This window comes from Dasypus novemcinctus, chromosome 11 (assembly GCF_030445035.2).
Source record: "Dasypus novemcinctus isolate mDasNov1 chromosome 11, mDasNov1.1.hap2, whole genome shotgun sequence".
Taxonomy (NCBI): Eukaryota; Metazoa; Chordata; class Mammalia; order Cingulata; family Dasypodidae; genus Dasypus; species Dasypus novemcinctus.
The window spans coordinates 43,027,238-43,041,648 of NC_080683.1; the positions used below are offsets into that span (position 1 = coordinate 43,027,238).

At 34.2% G+C, this 14,411-nt stretch overlaps 1 protein-coding gene across 1 annotated transcript in view; it reads right to left on the reverse strand.

Moving 5' to 3' along the window:
• LOC111761755 (putative uncharacterized protein encoded by LINC00472) overlaps nucleotides 1-14,411 on the reverse strand; it is a 72,268-nt gene that overhangs the window by 27,079 nt on the left and 30,778 nt on the right. The window contains exon 2 of the mRNA XM_071218545.1: nucleotides 1,131-1,421. Coding sequence (XP_071074646.1) covers nucleotides 1,404-1,421 — 18 coding nt within the window. The 3' untranslated portion in view covers nucleotides 1,131-1,403. The remainder of the gene's footprint in view (nucleotides 1-1,130; nucleotides 1,422-14,411) is intronic.

A 14,411-nucleotide genomic window follows, 5' to 3' on the forward strand; every position in this document is an offset into this window, starting at 1 on the left:
GTCAAAGCTCTTGATTAATTTCAACACTACAGAATATTTGCCAGCCACTCTAAGATCACAGGGTTTTTTGTTTTTTTGTTTTCCCTAGACAGTCTGGAGATTAGTTTTATTCTTTAATTATAATTATTTTTAAGACAATCAAAACATCACAGATAAATCATCATTTATCGCTTTCAGACCTTCAGGCACCTAAGTAGTACAATATAGAAATGTGTTAAACTGAAGAATAAAGTGAGTTTAGCTCAAATTTTCCTGAAAGTAAATTGTATTTAAGAATGTATAAGTGTATCTTGAGGGGTAAGGAAAATTATCATTTTGGACAAGACTATTTCTGGCCTCAAGCCTCATAGGAGTAGTGTTCCCCCGTTTATGACAACCAAAAATGCCTGCAGACATTTCTAAACACCCCTATGGAGCTGCACTGTTCCCAGATAAGAACCATTAAGTGGAGCTTATTAGCACATGTGACTTGATGTGTCAATGAATCAAGGTTGTCTTTTTAAAAAATTTTATTCCCCCCTCCCTTGCAGCTTGCTTGCTGTCTGCTCTGTGTCCATTCGCTGTGCATTCTTCTGTGTATCTGTATTTATTTTTATTTATTCCCCCCCTCTGTAAAGCTTGCTTGTGGTTTGCTCTCTGTGTCCACTGGCTCCATCCTCTTCTGTGTTTTTACTTATCTCCCTTTTTGTTGCACCACCTAGCTGAGTCGGCTCTCTGCAGTGCTTGCAGGCCGGTGGTACTTCACAGTGCCTACAGGCCAGCAGCTCTCTGGGGTGTGCAGGTGAGCCTGCCTTCACAAGGAGGTCCCAGGATGCCAACCCAGGACCTCCTATATGGTAGACGACGGGAGCCCAACTTATTGAGCCACAGCCACTTCCCTGAATCAAGGATTTTTAGTTTTGGCTGAACATAAAAGTATGCTACAGCTGGTATTTGAGTTGAACCCTTTCTTTTTTCATTAATAAAAAGAAATTTTAAACGACAATTTTAACCACCACAAAATATTCTTTCATTCAAAGAAAAGACAAAAATTCAATCACAATAACCATCCTAAAAATTACAATCTTTTAGTAATCTTGACTCTAAGGAAAGCTTAGTTCAAAACCTTAACATGAAGAGAGAGGGCTTACCTTCTCTAAGCCAATCCTGGATTATTTGGCCATGGAACTACTTTGAGGCATCAAAAACAAGCTGTGCTGCCTCCAAGTCATCATGTGCCCATTTATGCCATGTAACCCTGGGTAAATCAGGTCATCTTCTGATGTTTTAACCCCCTTCATTATGGCATGTGTAATTGAAGCAAGGCAATAGATGAATGTCTTTCAACATCAGCTTCATCTTTGCTCCTCTTTCAGAAATTTGATTTCTTGTCAGAAAATGATGTTGAATTGGTCCAGTGAGATTTAGAGGAAATTGGTATCCTATGAAACAGAATAATATCTTGAAGAGAATAGAATGTTTGCTTAAACGTCAATTTGCTATGTGAACTTTTGGATGGTGGAGCTGTTTGTATCATTTTCTGAGAATGTTCCACAAGATGTGTGCTGTTGCTACATTCTGAGAGAAAGATGATGTAGGAGAAAGTTTCTCTTACTGGCTGCTTGAATAAAATTTCTACAGGTCTAATTTAAGATTAGGCTATATAGCTTTTTAAGTTTTTAAAAAATCATTTAATTTTTAAGACTTTTTATTAAAGTATACTAATCCATAAAGTGCACAAATAAATTTTAGCTGGAAAACTTTTCATGAATTGACACATCTGTGTAAGCAGTACTCAGACCAAGAATCAACAAAATACCAACACCTGAGATGTCCCATCCCTCATGCCCACTTCCAGTCATTAGTATCTCACCTCCAAGGTTACCATATATAAACACACAAACATAGCATTTTATATCATATAACTGTTTGCAGTATCTTTTCCTTAAATATCTGCATACCAGAGACCCTTCATGCATGTTCATCAATACTACCTACTTGTATCACAATAGAGGATAATAGCAATGAGTACATATCTGGAATAATAATGATAAATAAAAAGGCAATATAAAAACATATTAAATAGATTTTTATTTAGAGGTTTTTCAGAGACAATAAAATAAATGTTCTAGAATACTTAAAATAATTTGTTTTTTAAAGACTAAAGGAGGCAATATTATCATTGAATAAAATTAGATGTTTTAAATATAATAAACAGATGTTTATATAAACAAGATGTTTCTGTTCACTGCTATATCCCCAGTGACTAGGATAAGCATAAAGTTGGTGCTCAATAAGTATTTCATGAATGATGAATGAATCTCAGGACATATTTCAATAATCTATTTAACACCTACATTCACAAATGAAAGTCTGTATCAATTTAGATCAAGAATAGCTGAATTTTTCCGTTTTCATTTAAGAAGAATAACTGAAAAAGCTGCCATTCCCTTTCTTTCAGTTCCAGCCACTTTTGCCCTTACTAAGATTCCACACCTTCTGGCAGAAAACACAATTTCAAACTTCTACAATAACCATTTATTTGAGAAGACTGTAGAGCATTGTCTCAGAGGGCTTCCTTAAGCTTGTAGGCAAAATCTAAAAAAAGTTAATGACTCAAACTTGAGCTGCTCAGCAAGCACTTCAATAGTGTTTACCACTGCTACAAAGCCAGATTGTTCAAATAATTCCTTGAAATCACATGCTAAAATAATCGTATTAATACACATTTTTGTTAAGACTCATATAAACAATAGTTCCAATTGTCTTAAGATTCTGCACTTATGGAGGTGAAATTCAAAGTTCCTTTAATCCTTTTAAAGTAGTAGAGTGCCTGAGTTTAAATGACTGTCAATGCTGACATGCCATAAAAATGTTTGCAAGGAATTGTGTCCAGATTTGTTTAATATTCAAAGCAGGTATTAATCATTTTAAGCTCTTTAAAGGGCCTGTTATGTAAAAATATATCTTATTACTTAAACACACTGTTTGAAAAAAATAATTACTTAATATTGTTTAGACATAAAGGGGAGACTGATTCAAATTTTGGGTAAGTTGAATTCTAGATTAGAATTTCAGTAAACCTTTTGTTTAAATGATTTACATGGTAGAACACACGAAGAGTTATAGTTTTTCAGGTTAAGATTGCACTTAGGAGTTATTTCTACAGATTTCTTAAAATCTTCTTCTTGAACCCCTACCCCCAATCCTAATTTCCTTGAAATGTGTAACTGTTATTCTGACTTTAAACAGCAGGACTTATTCATTATTCATGCTGTTCATCATTATCACTTTTCAAGCATGTGGCTCCAAATGCCTGTGAACCCTAACAAAATAACAAGTCCCGGGATACCACAAGTTTTGCTTCAAAACAAGCCAAAGTCTATAGGAATGCTCTTCAGGTTATTGTAGAATCATTTGGCTACATGTACAGGACCAGGCTATAGCAACCCATAAAATACAGTCTCATACAAATTACCAGAACTTTATTCTCTTGGGTATTTGTTTATCTTTTCTTTTCTTTTTCTTTCTTTTTAACTTTGTGATAAGGTTCAAAGATTATGATCTTAGAAATTATTTTACATTTCTTAGCATGACTCTATTTTTTTTCCTTTTAGAGTTGATCTCATAAATACTGTATAGGATTAATTACAAGACACATATAAAAATACGCCAGATCCATTTCTCTTTAGTTGATTTCCAAGGCAGAGAGAGTAAACAGCCTTCTCTCAGCTTTCTTAATTTTCACAGCTGAGAGTGTAGGATGTTTACAGTACCTGTCACTCAGTGTTCTCTAGGATGGGGTTGGTGGTCAGCAGAACAAGACTCAGGAAACCCAATTCATTTCAATATTCTCTAATGTGTTACAGGAAAAGATCAGAATAGTGTATATTTGAGACTGAATTATGGCTATTTTAAGACTGGAACTGGAAGGGTGGGTAGGAAGGAGACCAAATGATACTACTTTCTCACCACCTGCTCAGTTCTTGTTTTCTTCTTGTTCTGTACATCCTAGAATTTTCTTGTAGTCTCCAGTTCTCGCCTTGAACACTCATGGATTCTGTTAACTTTGAATTTTTAGTATTCTATGCTTTTCCCAAAATGGTCTCAATGATTCACCTGCTCCTTCAATGGCATCTCCTTTTCAACTATGGAAAGACATGTGAAATCCAGCTTCTCATTCTCTGTACAACTTTGTCCAGCTCACTCCTGCATATAACTGAGAACAATGGCTTACCTGTGCCTGCAGACAAAGTTTAATGACTGAAATTTAGTTACTTTTATTATGGGTTATATAGTCATAAATTCAATCAAATGAATGAAAAGTAAATATGTTAGGATATAAGTTATAAGATAAAAATGGTAAAAAAAAAATGGTGTATTGCAAATTGTTAACAGAATACTGAAAGTTTAGAAATCTAAAATTTTGATGGAATTACACCTGTAATTAGAGGCATATATGTGAATGTAGTTGGTAAATTCTTAAAGTTCTTTTCTAAGAATGATTTACTCAAATGATTCTTGAACTTCATTTACTAAATTGATTTATGGTGTACAAAATACCTGGGTGAAGAAGAAGTCACTGATACTATCATCACAGAGCAACTCTACGTAATAAGAACATACCATACTGTAAACCAAAGTGGCACATAATCCAAATCACAGGATTTTGTTTTTTCATTCATTCATTCAAATAAACACTTGTGAATGCCTACCATATACTGGCAGTATTTTAAATTTTGTGCAGCGAGAATGAAAAATATCATCCGTGCTCTCAAGAAAGACCCTGCCTAATAATCTACAAGGTAATCATATAAACTATTATTATGACTGTGACAACTGCTGTTGTGGGTCAAAAGATGCTTTTGAGTTGGCTGACACCTGGGCTGAGTCTTGAAGATTGAATAAAGTTAGCTAGGAAGAGATGGTGGTAATGGGTATTTAGAAGGAGTGGGGAGGGATGGTGACAGTGTAGCTAAAGGTATACCAGGGAGAATACTCTCATAGATAGAAAAAGGAAAACACAATGAATTCTCAGACCTTCAAAAATTGAGCAGAATTGGAGCCAAAGATGCATGTGGGTGAAAGAGAGAGGGGAGATGAGGGTAAAGGGGGCCCTTATATGATAGGCCCTCACACTATGGAAGTCACTGAAGGGTTGTAAGCAGGGAAGTGGTAAGACAGTAGCTGCACTTTAGAAGAGCTCACTCCAGCAAAAAAGTGGAAGGTGAAAAAAATATGAGGAAAGGTACTACAGTAGTGTAGGGGAGAACATGAGTACCTAGCTAAGCAATGGTGCAAGGCTGAATAGAAAACAAATATGAGAACTTAGAAAGAAAATAATAGCAGGTTTAATGAGTAACTGGTTAAGGGGAGAAGGATTGAAAAGAGGGAGGGGTCATAGGTAATTACCAAGTCTGGTGTAGATAATGAGGCCTTTCACACAGGAGGGAATGACTATGAGGAGAGATGGTGAAGGAAAGTCTGAAGAATACAACAAAAACTTGAATTAGTGGGCTGGAAAGTTTATAAACTCTTGCTTAAGGAATACTGAATTCTGTCATAACTAAAGCGATGAGGGTATTTTGAAGGACTAAATCACACAAGCCTGTACTTTAGCAATTTCTGCACTTCTGTTCACAATTCTGACTGGCGAAAGACCATGCATCCTTCAAATTCCAAATCAAGTATTGTCTTTTCTGAAGCCTCCTCTGATCATCGCCATCCCTAAACCTTACACACCTGGCTCCCAAAACGGAAAGGAATTGTTCTTTTTCTCCTTTGACTAACAATACTCTGTATTTTTCAACCTCATTACTTACACTTCATTACTATTATTTAACTCACTACAAAACCAAGTTCTTGAAGAAATTAATGCATCACAAAAGATCTTTCCTAAATAGCAGCAATACTTTTTGAAAAGTTACGCTTCTGAAGGCAGCCTGATTTTTTAAAATTAAAATTTATTTTTTACTGATGAATTCCAAAGGAAAAGAAAACTCAAGAAACATACTAAGTATAGAGGAGAAATGCATGTAAACACTTTTAAAATGGACAAGAAATAGCCATAATAATTGGGTCTATTAAATAATCATTTAAGTGTTTAAATGTTCTAACTGGAAGGAATCATGCCCTTACTAAATACAGTCATTAAAATCATTTTAAACAAAAATGATTTTAACCACTCAAAGACAAGTCTGAAAAGTTCCCGTTATAACATGAAATCTAATTCTTTTTGCTTCTGCAGAGCTTCTGATTTAATAGGCATATTAGTCACATAAAACCAACCTCTGATAAACTAGCAGCTGGTCACATTCAGTTGGTCCTGAATGAAAAGATATTTCAAGTGCATATTACATCTGATTGTATTTGGCACATTCTGTATTTTAAAAATCTTTTTATCCATTCTCTGAATTTTAAAAATCTGCAGTAGTACACATCACCTTTCTGGATTCACAGTAGCTTTCTCCACCTCTCATTTTTAAGTAAAAATTTAACAATTTTACAATAAACATGCATGACTGACTGGAGGAAAAAACAGTGCCACCATTTAGAAGCTTAAGGAATCTTGTGTACCCAGGATTTTCAGCTGCTTACACCTTGCCAAGTTCTGGGTATTACCAGTTCTTGAAGTCAGACTCCAGGTCATCTACAGTCATTCCATTTTAGAGCTGGAAGGAAAACTGGGCATCATTCCCTGGAGAGGATGCTTGTTTGCAACTTATTCTACTGGCATATCTCCATAAGCTACTTTGTCACCTGCCTGGGCCATTCCTTTGTCATCTCACCTTCTATTCTGTTTTCATCTTGCCAAGTGTGTGAGATGAACTTTTAATAATGAATCACCACCTTCCCCCAGTTGAAAATAAAATCCAAACCTCTCACAGTACAACAAACCATACTCAGTTAATAATGAATTATATGGAAATTTCCAGGGACCAGGTATGAGGAAATCACTAGGAAATTGCAACAACATGCACTCTATTTAAAGTCTCCTTTATTTATAGTAATTTTAGAGTTATTACTCTGTATTCAACTACAAGCCACGGGAAAAAATTTCAAGTACTTTTAATGCCTCACTAGAATGTAACAATATATGGATAATTGATAATAATGTAGCTTTGAAGTAGATATTAGTACAAATATGTTACTAAATTTTATGGAGGTTTAGCCAATGCAAAAATTCCATGGTTTTATTAAAATATCCCTTGCTCTTTAATTAACATATCAAGTTTATTTTGGGGGAAAAGCTCTCTCTTCCCCACTCCTAAAGTGTTATACTTTGAATCTGTGCTTGATATGATTCTGTCTCAAGTACTCGCTGCAGATAAAATCAGCCTGCTTAAATCTAAAATCTAATAAATTCTATTCTGTGAAGGAATAGTCAGAGGTTCGTGTCATCTCTGCAGAGAATGCTATGGAGTGTCCACGATGCTCAAATGTGACCACTGTCTAAGCCAAACTTAGCATGCAAATGCATTACCTTCCCCCCAGCACAGGACATGACACCCAGGAATAAGCCTCCCTGGTGCTGAGGGATTACCAACAAGGATCAGCTGGTGATGCAACTAGAAAAAGACCTTGAATAAAAGGGGGAAATTGTAAAAAAACAAATGAGTTTATATGGCTAAGAGACTTCAAAATGAGTCAGGTGGTCGTCAGAGGGATCACACTTATGCACATCTCAGCAGGATCTCAGAGACAGCCAAAGTAGATACAACCCCAGGTAGTGGTGCTCCCGAGGGCTACAGAGATACCCAGGTTCCAGTCATGGCAGATGGCTCCGGAGTTCAGTGCCTTCCAGGTGGGCCCTACTTTGGAATTTGTGCTCTTGAGAGTGATGGAGTTGGACTCAGAAGTGACTTCTCTACACATGCCTCTTCTGTCTGTCCCTCTTATTGAACCTGTGGTTGGTGCTGGGGTTGGTGTATGCCCAGGAGACTTGAATCTCTGGACTGCCCATATGCCAGCTGGGCCCTGAGCTTCAGCAGTGTTGCACACATACTCTCCAGTTTTTTGGACTTACCCAGGTCAGCTGACAGGGAGGTGAGAATGGACAACCACCACACCAAGGAACCAAGAGAGTCTACAGATGTGGGTATGAGTCCCATCCACTAGCCATGTGGGATCAAAGCCCCCTCTCAATTGAGAGGTAGAATGGGCATCACCATCCCAGGGTCCTCAGGATGGAGGAATAAAATATGGATTAGAGTGGACCTACTGGTATTGTACTACAGACATATTACTACTCTAGCAATGGAATAAATTATATCATTGATGTGGAGACAGTGGCCATGAGAGTTGCTGTAGGCAGGGAAAGGGAAAAGGAGGTGTGATATGGGGGCATTTCCGGGACTTCAAGTTGTCCTGAATGATGATGCAGGACATTATTTATCCTGCATAACCCACTGAATGGACTGGGAGAGAGTTTAAACTATAAACCACGCTGTGTAGCAGTGCCCCAACATGTATTCATGAATGTACCACACTAATGAAATAAGTTGTTGATATGGTAAAAGTGGGGAGTGTGGAAAGTGGGGTATATGGGAACCTCCTATATTTTTTAATGTAACATTTTGTGTGATCTATGTACCTTTTAAAAATAAATTTTAAAAATTTATTTTTTAAAAAAGAATGCTATGGAGTAGACTCAAAAAGAGTTAGGATATCATTCTAGTCTGATGTAACCTGTGTGATAATGCTTTCCTTAAAATTCTTTGGGCTCTTGATTCCTCCAATTTTAATGTTTTTTCCTCTATACTCACTATGTCACTTGTTTATTTTGTCATGAAAAAAATAACCTTGCTATGATGAATTTATATTTTTATTATATTTATATTAATACAGTTTTCTTTTAAGTATGCAAATTTCAAGGTTTCTTTTTCTTTAACATGGGGGCTGAGGGTTTGGAGGCATATATATTTGGATTTTCATTGGAAGTTATGGAAAAAAAACTGGATTCAAACAATTTTCCTATAGGCAATTCTTCTTCCCATGAATTCTGTGAACACAGTTAGAAACTACAGATTATTCAGATAATCTTAGCCACAATAAATAATTGTGGATTCTATGTTTAAAAGTTTGTTAATTTTGGCTACAGTCATGGTGATGGGATCACACTGTGACAGAAGAGAATGCAGTCTGGCAGTGTTGCTATATTGGAACATTCATTAGAAGATTTAGGTTAATCTGTACAAGCTAATGAATACTTTCATTTTAATATGGAAAATGGTAGTCTTGCCAATAGTTTTAGTTAAAATTGTGAACTTACTACGGATATACTGAAATAAATTTAGAAATAACTATCCTCACTACAGAATATCAAATTGCTATAATAAGAATGAAACAAGTAAAAAAATGCAGCTAGCTCTTTATGGAAGAGGTTTTACCAGTATAGTTATTTTGGCCCATATACTATCTTTTATGTAACAAATATACAAGTAAGCAACTACCTATCTCTATTTAATATATAGTGTGTGTGTGTGTATGTGTAGGGGAAAGATATACACCAAACCAACAGTGGTAACTACCTTGGGGAAAGGAGGAAGTGGGTCTGGGTTATCAAAGATTTCAAGTTTATTGGCAATGATTTAATATTTTAAAAAGAGAATGAAATCATGCAGCATGTATACACATTTGAAAATCATACTGGAACATTTAAATTCTCTTTTTCTCCAAATTAGAGTCAGGGTTCAATGGAAATTCTGGTGTCTCTAGAGATTTAATCAAGTGTATTAACTTTGTGACTTTGGGTACTCTCTATAACCCTCTCTGAGCCTCAGCACTCACATCTATGAAATGAAAATAATACAGTCTGTGCCTAATGTGGTATGATAGGCACCTTCTCAAGAAATGGTATTATTCTCAGAAGCACTTCATAATAACACATTATTAGGATGAATACTTCCAATTTACCATATAACAATGCCTTCATTCTTCCTGCCTTAATTAGTTTGTTCCCACAGAAAGGGCACAGATCATTTTTTCACACCAAAGGTGGAAATGTAAAGGACACTAGCTGCCCTCACCATTAGGTTTCTGGTCCACATACCCCTACCACAGAAAGGGAAATGGGGGCAGGAAGTGAGCAGCCTCTTAAGGTCCATGCTAGTTAATAAAATAATTCCTTACCAAAAAACATTCCAGACAAAACAGAATCAAATTATAAAATATTATTTAAACAGTACCACCAGATGTCACTATCACCCAAAGCATTGCTAGTTGTTTCTTTACTCAATTGGAAAAGAAATGCAGCTATTCCACACTTCAGGCAAATGAGTACTGTCTTACAAGACTCTCCATGTCAGTAATTTATGTCATACAGTTACCAAGCTGCATGTTCTAAATAAATGGACCACTACAACCCTTAATTTTTAAAAAATGTGTAAACAGTGACTAAGACAATGGATATCAAATTATTTAAAAGTCAGCAAGTAGATCTTTGGAAGTGAAGGAATTTGTATTTTCAGTTTTGCCTTTTGGTAGGCATGTGAAAATTCATTATTGTGATCTGTCATTTGAGTGAGTGAGTCCAGCTCATCACCCAGCACCCTTCTTGTTCGCCATTGAAAATTGGGTATACCTTTTATAGTGATAAAATTTTTTTAAAAACATTTGCAAATCCTAATGATGAATTTTAAGATTTTAGATACATAATTTATTTTAATAACTACATAGGGATTTAACACATTTTACACTTCCTTCTGTTAATTTCTTGAAGCAAAACCTGTAGTAATTTATTGATGGGATTTTAATTTCTATAGGTGTAATATATATGACAATAATAGCACTAAGGAAGAAGGGGAAGTAATGGAACTATAGTGTTGAAAAATTTATATCTATATATATTTTTATCAAAGTTAATTCAATAATAATTTTAAGCAGCTTGTGATAAATTAAACAAGCATATTTTAATGACTAAGTTACAACTGAAAGTATAATGCAAAGAAATATAGCTTTAAAACACCCAGTGTTAAAATGGTACTAAAATCTATTTGTTTAGCACGAAAGAAGGCAGGAAAGGAGGGGCTGGAGGAATAAGAAAGACAAGAGACAAATACAAAGAAACTAGCAAAGTGGAGGACCTAAACTCAATTATATCATTAATTATATTAAATGTAAATGGACTAAATGCTCTAATCAAGGGGTAGACTGATAAGCTGTATAAAAAAAGCTAGACTCAATGATATGCTATTTATAAAAGATACAGTTTAAATATATTTAAAAAAACAAATAGATTGAAAATTAAAAGTTGAAAAACAATATATAGTATGCATAAGCAAGCTTCAGTTGCTATATTAAGATCAGATAAAGTTGACATTAGTCAAGAAATATTACCACAGTCATTATCATTTTATAATATTGATAAAAAGGTCAATACAGGAGGGATTTATAACAATTATGAATGCATATATACATAACAACTCCAAAATACACAAAGCAAAAAACGGTCAGACTTCCAAGAAAAACAAAGTTATAGTTACAGTTGAGTTATGCTTTAAATATGCTTATTTATGTAACATATAGAAAAAAAGACATAAAATCAGAAAAGATAGATTTCTACAACACTATTAACCAAATTGATTTAACTGACATTTTTTAACACTCTACCCAACAACAGCAGAATACACATTATTTTCTAGTACATGCAAAACATTCATCAAATTAGATTACCTGCTGAGCAATAAAACAAATCTCAATATATTTAGAAGAATGGAATTCATACAAAATACATTCTCTGACTATAAAGAAACTAAATCAAAAATTGAATAACAAAGAGATATTTACAAAATTCCCAAATATTTGGAAAGTAAATTTAATTGAAACCCATGTGTCAAAGAAGAAAGTACAAGGAAAGTAAGTATTCTGAACTGAATGAAAACGAAATGTTCCTTAATATTAATATGGAGGTCAAATGTATTGGGATACTTTATGGACTATTACTACTTCTTAAGACATGATGTAAAATTTCATGTTAATTGTCTGAGGATTGTGCAATGTCTTTATCAATCCTTGTCTGTCAATGTTTCAATCTGCAATAACGGAATCAAGAAATGTCTGCTTCCACAGGCATGAGAAGATATTTCCAAAAAGAAGAAATTCAAATAATAAAATATAGAAATCACTACTTTTTTGTAATTAAACAAAATTCAAGTCAAAGAATTTTTTGAAGCAGTATTTGACAACTGTTAAATTAGCAACATGAAAACATAAGAATATACAGTGCATCTGTGGCTGCAATAAATCTGATATATCAATGTACAAAAAAGCCTTTGTGACTTGGTGATTTTACTTAAGATGATTTATCAAATGGAAATAAGATGATAGAAACCAAAAATCTACATGGGAATATCAGTCATCAAAATTAAAACAATTTAAACAGTAATTTGGTTACAATTTGGTATATGTAGTATATCAATGTCATAAAGTTACCCAAATGACTGGTATGACATCTATATATAACATTTTTAAAAAATACTTTCAATGTACTATATGATTGCATTTACCTAAAAATAGGTAGATACTGGAAGGTAATATGCAAAATCCAAAATATGTGGGTTTGAAAAGATGTAAGATCATGAATAATATTTCTTTGGGGATTTTGTTACAATTTTTTCAATATTTCAAAACCAATTTTTAAGACAATAATGAAAAGCACCAAACTTTACAATGATGAAGCTTAGATAAATAATGTAATTCTTGTTTTTAGGTAGTTCAAATAAAAATGTTTACTAGCCACACAATAAAATCGATTTTAACAAAGTAGGAAGAATTTAAAATTTTCAGGTGGCTGATCATATTCAGTAAAACCTGACTAGACAATTCCTTATATTTTAACTAAACTTCTGGAAATGATTTCTTTTTGGTAGCTTTGAGGGTGGCATCTTTGTGCATTTTCTGCTAGCATGTGTTAACACAATGTTTTCTTTTGATGAAACACAGAACCCAGTGGAATCTAGTTAGGAAGAAAATGTGTTGAGATTTTTAAAGAAAATAATATTAAAATAATTTGGTACTTTGACTCAATTCTTAATCAAAGTTTTTTTTTACTTGTGTCTATCCTACATTAAATTTTATCTTGAAGATCTTTATTTTTTCTATAACATTAAAAATGAAAGTACATTTCAGGAGAAAAAAAATAAACTTATGATAAAGACTTATGATAAAAGAGCATGTTACTTTGTCACCTTTACAAAATCAAAAATTTTAGCCCATTTCACTCTACCTATTCCTCCCCCACCAAAAAATAAATAAAAACAAATCTTTGAAAAAAGCTGATATCTTATCATTTGAAAACTCCTCTGAAAAGTGTATATGTTCTTTACACCCACCTGAAGGCTGAGGAGTTAGCAAAGCAAACAAGAAAAAGTTCAAATGCCTAAACATAAAATCCTGTCTCCAAATCGAGTTAATTGCCAGTGGACAGGCATCTGTTGGGAAGCAAGACACATCTGGTGGTTAAGAGCTGTATTCATAAACTTGAAAGATGTATATTCCCACTACCCCTTCTTTCTCCTGATAGGAGAAGAAAATCAACCAATTTGAGTTAAATCTTGAGGAATGAGCAGTCACCTTTATAGGCAAAAGAAATGAAGAGGAAAATTAAATTGGCCATTTCTTTTTCTTCAACATTCAATATTAAAAGTTTGTGAAGTAAAATTGGTGCAGTTTATTGATATGCAACTTTCAGATTAATTACATGCTTTATTTATACTTCTATCCTGGCCTTATTCATCCTGATAAGGAGACAACACATTCCAATAAAGAGTCAGTTGTGATAAAGTTGAACGCATTTTGCCCTTTATGTTCATTATGCTTTCTTTACTAAGACATACCAATAAATATTATAAAATTAATTCAACTCTTTATTTGAGATATATTGTAGGGTCATATGAATAAATAGTGTCAGCAGTTCTGAGATAGAATCTTGATTCTACTTACTACACCTCTGCAACCTTCGGCCAGCTATGAGCTTAAATATACTCAGCTTAAAAAAAGAGAGATGAAAATAGCTACTCCCTCATTAAGATAAACTTCAAGTTTCTGAGTTGTCAAAATTTAATAGATGCTTCTTCACTCAAAAAAAATTTGAGTGAAATAGGTTTGAGTACATAGGTTTACTATGTACCAGGGTACCAGAGTACAAGGCAGTGTTCTAGGCTATAGGGATATAGCAGTGGGTTCCTGCTCTTACCATACACATTTTGAGACAAATACTATCACTTAAGAAATTAATATGTAATTTGACAGGTGTGGTAAATGCTTCAAGGGAAAGTATAACAGGTAAGTGATTAATTGGGAGGGAGAGCTATTTTAGATGGAGGATGAGGGTCAGGTAAGGCCTTTCTTGCTAAATTATCACTTGACCAGGAAACTAAATGAAGCAAGGGAGTGAGTCATTTGTCTATCTGGCATCACATATCTGCCTAATT